The sequence below is a fragment of the Lolium perenne genome, chromosome 4 (assembly GCF_019359855.2).
Source record: "Lolium perenne isolate Kyuss_39 chromosome 4, Kyuss_2.0, whole genome shotgun sequence".
Lineage (NCBI taxonomy): Eukaryota > Viridiplantae > Streptophyta > Magnoliopsida > Poales > Poaceae > Lolium > Lolium perenne.
Genome location: NC_067247.2, coordinates 44,841,484 through 44,851,586, shown reverse-complemented (window position 1 = coordinate 44,851,586; position 10,103 = coordinate 44,841,484). Strand labels below are relative to the sequence as shown.

General features: G+C 39.8%; 1 protein-coding gene across 1 annotated transcript; it reads left to right on the top strand.

Annotated features, from left to right (window-relative positions):
* Window positions 1-1,052: 1,052 nt before the first annotated feature.
* On the top strand, window positions 1,053-9,731 carry LOC127292345 (vacuolar protein sorting-associated protein 35B). The gene is made up of 22 exons (XM_051321726.2): window positions 1,053-1,326; window positions 1,420-1,516; window positions 1,615-1,741; window positions 3,188-3,373; window positions 4,571-4,658; window positions 4,896-4,952; window positions 5,036-5,125; window positions 5,205-5,327; window positions 5,902-5,976; window positions 6,109-6,168; window positions 6,290-6,406; window positions 6,550-6,789; window positions 6,869-6,934; window positions 7,079-7,168; window positions 7,287-7,376; window positions 7,582-7,671; window positions 8,005-8,073; window positions 8,142-8,222; window positions 8,377-8,484; window positions 8,594-8,697; window positions 8,924-9,037; window positions 9,123-9,731. Exons 1-22 carry the CDS (start codon window positions 1,228-1,230, stop codon window positions 9,334-9,336), a joined length of 2,385 nt encoding a protein of 794 aa, XP_051177686.1. The 5' UTR covers window positions 1,053-1,227; the 3' UTR covers window positions 9,337-9,731.
* The last annotated feature ends 372 nt before the right edge of the window (window positions 9,732-10,103 follow it).

Sequence of the window (10,103 nt, the reverse complement as noted above, 5' to 3'; positions counted from 1 at the left end):
CCTAGCCAAAGATGATCTTATGGTTGCTATTTATGGGGCTTGGCACATTTGGAAAGAGAGAGGCAGGAGGGTCTTTCAAAACACGTCTAGCAATGAGCACCAATTTATGGAGATGATTAGAGATGATCTGTTGCTGCTAGACTCATATCTGCAGGAGAAATTAAGAGAGAGCGAGTTAGGCATGGAGCCTAAACTTGGCGATCTAGACTTATTCTTTCTCCTTAACTGAATGAGCAGAACACCTGCTGTTTTACCTAAAAAAAAATCAAACTCGCAAGTTCTAGGCATCTTTAGAACACAAGGTTCAAAGACAACAATAGAAAATATGGTCCATATTTGACAACCATTCATTCGAGAAATATATGTAAAGAGAGATAGGAGGTGCACATGAAACATATAGAAAAACTATTGCTTCAAATCTTACTCAATAAAAGAATACGAAAGTTTGGTGAGGTGCTTCCAAGGAGCTCTTCCAAGACTACTTTTTTTGAACTCCTCTCCCAAGACTACTTGTTAGTGGGGCAAGGTTCCACTTGAAAAAAAATATCACTAAGGCCTTGTTTGGTACTAGAGTTTTAGTGGGGATTAGTGGGGATAATCCGCTCCAAATTTTAAATCCCCACTTATCCCCAATGCATGTTTGGTGCTAGAGTATGAGAGAGTTTAATCCCCACTTATCCTCACTTTTCCCCACTTTTTCCCAAATTTTTAGTGTAATTTTTTCAATCCCCAATACTCTACCCCTACCTAGTGGATTGGGGTGGGGTTTTGTGGGGATTGGGTGACATCAGTGATTCACCCAATACTCTAGAGTATTATCCTCACTAATCCCTACTGAAACACTAGTACTACCAAACAAGGCCTAACTGCACTATAATAATCCACACAGAGAAAAGACGGTAGTAATTTCGAGGAAATTACATGCTAGCCCACCTGTCAGTAAGATCTATTTCATCGGTAAGTCAGCCCCTGCCAGACCAGCTGGTCAACCACATCCATCCGGTTCCGATCGGAACCATTCGGGATCCCGAACGAAATACTGTAGCAAAAACTGAACATAAAAAAACACGCGAAGAACACAGACAGCCGCACCCAGCCAAACCCGAGGGGGCAGAGCCACGCGCGACGAGATCTCCGACTCCCACCCCGACCCGAGCCGTCGCCGACGAGGACGAAGGCCGCCGGCCAGATCCACCCCCGGAGCCCGCCACGACGGCGTCCGCGAGGATGCTGCCCGACGGCGGCGGCGGCGACGACGAGGAGCGCTGGCTCGCCGAGGGCATCGCCGGCGTCCAGCAGAACGCCTTCTACATGCACCGCGCCCTCGTAAGCCCCTCCCCCCATCCCCCTAGCCCCCGCCCTCAATTGCTCCGCCCGTTCTCCTAGCTTACCTGCTTCGATCGGCGATTTGGGATGCAGGACTCGAACAACCTCAAGGACGCGCTCAAGTACTCGGCGCAGATGCTCTCCGAGCTGCGCACCTCGCGCCTCTCCCCGCACAAGTACTACGAGCTCTGTGAGTGTTTTCGGTGCTGCGGGGTTCTTCGACTGTCCCGAATTGCGGAAGTGGGTTCATCAGGGGTTTGATGGGGGATTTGCTTGTTTGTTTTGCAGACATGAGGGCGTTTGATGAGATGCGCAAGCTGGAGATGTTCTTTAGGGAGGAGACCCGGCGGGGAAGCTGCTCCGTCGTTGATCTCTACGAGCTCGTGCAGCATGCTGGCAACGTGCTGCCCAGACTGTAAGGCTCATATCCCCCTTTTGCAGTGATTGTTTTTTTTAGTTCAGTTTTACTTGATTGGAAGAGAATGACAGTCGTGGCAGTGTGGAACATCCAAGCTATGACCCCATTAGAAGCAACGAGGTTGAATAGTTGGTTAGCTAGCTTGATAGTTACTTTTGTTTTGTTGTTTTGACTAGACTAGTTTGAATGCAGCGCATACTTTCTAAGACATTGAAATGACATCGACTTATTGCATCCACAGTTTTTGAACTAGTAAAAAAAGGGCATGGTATGCCAATCTATCTATTCCTCACTGTGTTGTAGTTTGAAAACTGCCAAGTAGACAGTTAATTAACTGTGTTCTTCGGTGGATGCCCAATTTACATCCCGCCATGTCTCAGGATAGTGTCCCAATATTGCAAAATGTACATGATTGACACTTACGCCATTTCTTCCCATGCAATTAGTAAGATATGATACTGTACTGTCATCTGGGGAACACCATCAGTTAGAACTTACTGTACTGATCTGTATGAGTATCAACTCAACTGCACATATAAATATCATTGGAAAAATAAATTACAACCAGTATTGTACTTGGAGTTTGGTTGGAAGTGGGAGCACTCATTTGTTTTAAACGTGTCTCAGTTCTAACCCAACCAGGGAAATCTATTTCTTTATCTCATCTCAGCTGCTTACAGAGAATATGAAATCATTTTGTGACAACAGGATCTCCTCAATGACACTCCTGTCGCAGAGAATAAACTTATTTCTCCATAAATCATGAATTGACCTAGGTATAGTATCATCTTTATGGAACTTACATAATGCACAACCTTAGGGTTGTCTAGCTTTTAATCAAACACGCTGCCTCTTTCAGCTTTGAGACCCAATTAATTTGAGTTCAGTTCCGCATAACTCATAATGTGTTACTCTCAAGAATATTCCAGTTGGTTGACATTGTCTTACTTTTAAACTTGGAAAAGTCTGCAAAATGTCAAATCCTCTCTGATGTTCAAGCCTTGCATTACAGAACTTGACCCACTGAAAACACTTGTTGGATTTCTCTGTAAATTCATGTAATTTTAATTACAGTCAGAGTATTCACTGTCAGTCTGTCATCAAAGTCAGGTTAAGTTTGTCACTCGATACTTGTCTAGATGTTGGCCTAAACCTCAACCATTTATTTATTTACATTTGCTTATTATTTTATTTTTATTGTAATTGTTTGTTAACATTGTATCGATAAGATGGTGCATTCATCCTCATGTCTGAGTCCTGATTTCTGCGTAAGTCCTGCTGCTTGGTGTCACCCATATTCTATGTTTTACTTTAACCAACCTGTATAGTATTCATATATATGAATATGAGGTTAGCTGTTTATCATGCCATATGTGTAATACTGTAATTTGTTACAATTTTAGAATCTAAATATTATCTGATTTTATGTTGTTCATGTGCTAGCTATCTGCTCTGCACAGTAGGATCTGTGTACATTAAATCAAAGGAGGCTCCTGCTAAAGATGTTCTGAAAGACCTTGTTGAAATGTGTCGAGGCATTCAGCATCCTCTCCGTGGACTTTTCCTTAGAAGTTACCTATCTCAGATAAGCAGAGACAAGCTGCCTGATATTGGTTCTGAGTATGAAGGGTACTGTACATCATTCCAATCTGTTTTAAACCCCAGTTTTTTTTTCTTCAATAATGCTTGTATATCAATGGTGAGATTTTCCTTATAAATAATAATAACTTCAGGATACTAAGAGTTAGCTTATTCTCCAATGGTGTCACACATGTACTACAATTTATTGTAAAAGATACATTGGCATGACAGTTACAAAAAAAGTACGCTGCACTGAGTCGTTGACTATACAAAAGGTCTTATAACAAGACCTAGTACTGAAACTGAAACAAAGTAATCTTTCATGTACTCCCTCTGGTTCATATTAATTGACTCAACTTTGTGTAGATACAAATGTATCTAGTCAACAAATGCATCTAGATACAAAGTTGAGTCAATTAGTTTGGATCGGAGAAGTAAATATATTATCATGGTTTGCAACAATGAGGTGTAACTGACAATCCTGTAAATCTTATAAACAGGGTGCAGTAGTACTAGTGTTACTAGTTCCTTTTCTTTTTATTTTGTACCACTCCTGCATTGTTATAGTGACTTGGGTCCTGGGACTTACTATTCATTGTTTGCTTTTACTTTGTCACCAGCCCTGCTCTGTCATGGGCTCATGCAGAATTTAACCAATACTATTGTGCATTCCAAGTCCTAACTATTTCCAGTGAGACTATTTGATTTTGGATCATGCATAAACGATCTGTAGATAGTTTAGTTCATTATATCTGGGCTATTGTCATGGGCTCATGCAGAAACGGTCTATTGTCATGGGCTCATGCAGAATATTGACAGTGATTTGTCACGACAATGTAGTGTATGCCATTTTGAGATTTATGCATTTTCCCCTAAGAAGTCGTTTGGTATCCATCATTTGGGCCTGGAATCCTGGAATTCATTTTGGAATTCCATAGGTGGGCTGTTTGGTTGCCACATAATTGGGTCGTCATTTCATTTAGGAAATCCAGCAAAATGACGCCATGGGTAAACACGATTCCGAGCTGAGACCTGTCATTTGCGTTTCTCTATGGAAGCCATTTACAAATTAAATATTGAATTCTGCTGTCATTTGCAATTCCTGTGGCAACCAAACAAGTATCTATTTCTGGAATTATAATGTAAATGAAATGAATACATGTATTCATTTCAAAATGCTACAAATGAAAGGAAAGCCTGGCTTCCAAACGACTTCTAATATTCCATAGTCTTTTCATTATGCAGGGATGCTGACAGCATTAATGATGCAGTTGAATTTGTTCTTCAGAACTTCATCGAAATGAACAAACTCTGGGTCCGGATGCAGCATCAGGTTTGCTTCAGGATTTTAACTTGGGAGCTGAACTTTCCCCATTTTCTCTTCTTTCGTATCGTGTATTTAACACTGCATCTATATCATCTCTCATATGTTGCTCAAATAAAGATCATCTATCACACATGCTGTCATTCTGAAACTTAGTTTTTGATATTTACAAAACTTAGTGATTGTAAGACATTGACCTGGTTAGATGACCCTGAGCTGAAACCAACTGATGACCCTGGCCTGCAGGGACCTGTTCGGGAGAAGGACAAGCGGGGGAAGGAAAGAAACGAACTGCGTGATCTGGTAACTTGATTAGCATCTACCTATTGTCAGTTGACTGTTATTGGAGCCATTCTAGCAACACAAGTTTTTGTGAACTTTTCCAGGTAGGCAAAAACCTTCACGTTCTAAGCCAAATTGAGGGTGTTGACCTTGAGATGTACAAAGAAACCGTTCTTCCAAGGATATCAGAACAGGTTTGAGTAGATTTATTGTTGTAAAATGATTTTATGCCTCCATGATCTAGTGGAAATTGAAGCTGGCATATTTTGGCAGGTTGTTAATTGTAAGGATGATCTCGCACAGTTCTACCTGATGGACTGCATAATCCAAGTATTTCCAGATGAATACCATTTACAGACATTGGAAACATTGCTGAGTGCATTTCCCCAGCTACAGGTTTGCAACTTTGCTGTTATATGCATAGAGTTGTCATAAGAGAAGTCATCCAATGACACCAGTGATGATTATAATGTGACATAGTCAATTCTGTCATCCAATGCCACGAGTCAGTGATGATTATAACGTGATCCTCATGCCTTTGAAATTCTGTTTTTTTAAGACTAAATACGATTTTTTTCTATGCTTCACAACTTAAACAATAAATTACATTTATGTTACAATCAAGGGCTTAACTAAATAAATTCAGGTGTGCTTTAGATTAGATCTTCACATTATGTATAATCTATGATATTACCTTAGTATGGATCTCGAGGGCGAACTAAACTACTGTAGTGTATTGTTTTTTCGTGGTAATGTAATTAGAGAGGAACACAGACTTTAGTATAGTCTTTACTTGTGTAGCTTAAGATCTGCCATGATTTATAAGTTTAGTGTACTGTTAACATGACAACATACAATGTAAATACAGTGCAGAGTATGAGTACTTAATCTTGATCGATTTGAATAATTGATGTGCAGTTTCTGTTTTATTGTACTATGGATGCAAGTCATCACGGAAGTTATTTTGCAGCCAAATGTGGATATCAAAACGGTGCTATCTCAGCTCATGGACAGATTGTCAAACTATGCCGCCACAAGTCCTGAAGTAAGTATCCCCTAGATCACTTCACTTCATCACATGTTTTTTTTCCATATGACCCAAAAAGATGGGGCTGGGTTCCACTATCCGTTTCATCACCTGTCATCTGTACATTTCTTACATTAATGAATTGTGCAGGTACTACCAGAGTTTTTGCAAGTTGAAGCATTTGCAAAGTTCAGCAATGCCATTGGAAAGGTAAACAGTTCAGTTGCCGCTATTTTTTTTCTTGAACCTTCTATTTCTTGTTGCAATTGCTTGCTGGTTTCTGCTGCAGTACTGGTTAGACTGAAATAACTGAGTTATGGTTTACTGGCAGGTGATAGAAGCTCAAGTTGACATGCCGGTTGTTGGAGCAGTAACTTTATATGTGTCACTCCTCACATTTACTCTCCGTGTGCATCCAGACCGGCTCGATTATGTTGACCAAGTGTTGGTATGTTGTTGACAAAGATATTTGTTATACAGTTTATCTTACTGCCTTATTCAGTAATCCTAAAAAATCATTCTAGATCCATAGTTGATGTAGATATGTGTTTGGACGTCCTAGCTCATGTTATTATGTTTAATGATGGACAGGGTGCATGCGTCAAGAAACTTTCAGGCAAGGCAAAACTTGAAGATAGCAGAGCAACGAAGCAAATTGTCGCACTTCTTAGCGCTCCCCTGGAGAAGTATAGTAATATTGTTACTGCCTTGGAGCTTTCGAACTATCCCCGGGTTATGGATTATCTAGATAATGCTACAACCAAAGTGATGGCCCTGGTAATAATTCAAAGCATAATGAAGAACACAACTTGCATATCTACTTCTGACAAGGTAATGTTTCACGTTATGCTGTTGTTCAATCAGTTACTATGGAACATACCCATGAGATTTACGCCTCTATTTCTTGCAGATCGAGGCTCTTTTTGATTTAATTAAGGGCCTTATAAAAGATATGGATGGGGCTCAAGATGATGAGGTAATATCATACACTTCATTCTACAACTTCATTCAACTGTTTGTAATCTTCTTTGTGTTCCTGCCTGATCAGTGCAACAATATTATTGTTTCTCATCAAGTTTATCCCCATTGTTAACATGTTAACCCTTTTTTTTTGCATTAGCTTGATGAGGAGGATTTCAAGGAGGAACAGAATTCTGTAGCGCGCCTTATTCACATGTTGCACAATGATGACCATGAAGAGATGCTGAAGGTACATTACTACATTTGTTATTACACTGGAGTTGATGAGAGCTCGCAAATTGTTCCAGTATCCATTACACTGTCCCCCTTATTTAGTGTCGGTGGTGACATACCTGCCAATCTTTCAGATATTATGTACTGTTCAGAAGCATATACTTCAGGGAGGTCCCAAGCGTCTACCTTTCACTGTGCCTTCATTGGTATTCTCCGCTCTCAAGGTTTGTGTACTGAGGATTTTCACATTCAATGATGCATTTGTGGAATTATTAGTATAGTTGAGAAGGCTGTAAGAAATTATTAGTATAGTTGAGAAGGCTGCTTTCTAGTAGACATGATGATATGGTCTAGGTGCTATATTCCGCTTTAGTTTACCAATTATACAGATGAGGAATCCAATCCGTGTATATATTTTCTTGCCTGCAGTTGGTCAGACGATTACAAGGTCAAGATGGAGATGTCACTGGGGAGGAAGTTCCAGCTACTCCTAAGAAAATATTTCAGATCTTGCATCAGGTTTTTCTATCTTCCACGTACACTTTAACTTTCTGAATTTCGCTCTTGGAGGAGTAGTTTTGTCAATTGCATTTTGATGTGTATATATTTATTTTCTTATGCTTGTTAATTGCCAGATTCAAGAAATCACACACTTCTATGTGCATTATGTTAAACTGTTAGCAAGCTATGCTTAATAGTTAGTATATATCTTATCTTTGATATAGAAAGTAAAACTATTTGATGTTGGTGTCCTCCAGCACAAGAGCTCGAATTGTCCAGGCTGTATAGGCTTGTGCATCTCCATATTCTTGTGCACAGTCATCCATGATGTCGTCATTTTTCATTTTTCAGACTATCGAAGCACTCTCATGTGTTCCTTGTCCAGAACTTTCTCTCCGACTATATCTACAATGCGCAGAGGTATTGTCGGAACAAATGATTTGACTCTTTACATTGGTTCCTATTATGTGACTGCATTTCTTATGCAGGCTGCCAATGATTGTGATTTGGAACCGGTTGCTTATGAGTTCTTCACACAAGCATTCATCTTATATGAAGAAGAAATCGCGGTATGAACCCCACACGCCTCTCTCTTATGCTATTCCTTTATACCTTCCCTCGACCATATCATAAATGTCATTTGCTATGCATGCATTGGGACATTTGAGTGCTTTAACACTTGTGCGCTATCTTTTCCTTGTAATGGCTGCATGCCATGAGCAGGATTCTAAGGCTCAAATTACTGCACTTCACCTAATTATTGGAACCCTTCAGCGGATGGGTATATTTGGGGTTGAAAATAGAGACACCCTCACTCATAAGACAACAGGGGTAACACTTTCTTGCTTTGTTGTTGCACTTCTGAATTCTGTTATTACCCAAATCTATCTATTCATCTACCCTTTATTTATTGTAAATGACATCACCTCTGTTTGTGCAGTACTCAGCAAAACTTCTAAAGAAGCCTGATCAATGCCGAGCAGTCTATGCATGCTCACATCTTTTCTGGACCGATGACCAAGATGGAATAATGGATGGTGAAAGGTGAACTTACTGATATACTCATTTACTTTTGGTATTATTTTGCACATAAAAGGGTAGGAAATATCCCTTCCTAATGATAATGAAAGAAAAATCTCCACGCCTCTGGTTTATCTTTTTACATCAACTACAGGCAGTTTGTAGGCAATAACTTTGGGCCTGCTGTTTAATTATATATCTAAAATATGTATGGATCTCTCATTTTGGCCTGACGTAAATTTTGTTACAGGGTCCTCCTTTGTTTAAAGCGTGCCTTGAGAATTGCAAATGCTGCTCAACAAATGGCCAACGTATCAAAGGGAAGCAGCGGATCTGTCACTCTATTTATTGAAATATTGAACAAGTAAATTCGAGACTTATACTTGATTTCTTTTCTGGAGCTTATATGATTGCTGCTATTGTAGTCCTCATACTTGTATCAATTTCAGGTATCTGTACTTCTTTGAAAAAGGAATTCCACAGATCACAAATACTGTAATCCAAGATCTGATTGAGCTGATTAGGACAGAGAAGCAAAATGACAGCCAGACATCTGATCCGTCTGCAGAGGCCTTCTTTGCAAGCACTCTAAGATACATCGAATTCCAAAAGCAGAAAGGTGGAAGCATAGGAGAAAAGTACGAACAAATAAAAGCTGCTTGATTGTTCATAACTCAAGACGAGTACAACATTGCGACAAGGTTTTTTTATGGTTTTGTCGAGAGAGAAAGTTGAGTCATAGTTTGGGGATGTTCAGTAGAACACAAGCTAAGCTGCCTCTGACCAAAAAATATTTGTGGTTTCTGAATTTCACGCTCAACGTGGTGCCTGCTCACCATTTGGCAACATGTTTGGGTTAGTCAGGTGGCAATAAGCTGTACTCTGTGGGAAGCTCAGGTCTGTACAGGATACTTGTGTACCTGAGTGCCATTGTTGTATATTCGTTTTTCATAGTTATTTTGCAAAGTGCTTGAATTTTAGGGGACTCGAGTAGATATTTATATTTATCAGACTGATTTTGATTAATTTATAGCAATGAAGGCTTTCAGTTTGAACTATGTTTATCAATTGTGAAACATTCACATATTACCGGATCTTTTGTTCTTCTTTTCACACTGGATCCTTCCTCATATCGGTATTGTGCTTAATCCACATTGGAGTATCACTTGTGAATTGTGATACTGAGCTATGCTTCCAGGTAGAGGTGAATGCCCATCAGCTTAGAGGTGAAATAAAACAGATCGGTGGATTGCCAAGGGTTAACCGACCAAATGTCTTCAACTTCTAGTTTTTCTTTTTTGGACTAGCCGTACCTGGAAGTTTATAAATATTTTGTCAGAACTATTTTCTCAACTCTTAAATAATGATCATCAAGTAACAGTAGAACAACATCAAAGCATAGCCATAGCCTGTCCCTCCCTGCACTCGGC

Bases quoted from the DNA above. Each gene is read 5' to 3' on its own strand.
- LOC127292345 (XM_051321726.2), top strand. From the start codon at position 1,228: ATGCTGCCCGACGGCGGCGGCGGCGACGACGAGGAGCGCTGGCTCGCC. The intron at 4,659-4,895 runs GTTTGCTTCAGG...CCTGGCCTGCAG, and splicing joins GGGTCCGGATGCAGCATCAG to GGACCTGTTCGGGAGAAGGA. The intron at 8,074-8,141 runs GTATTGTCGGAA...TTTCTTATGCAG, and splicing joins TATATCTACAATGCGCAGAG to GCTGCCAATGATTGTGATTT.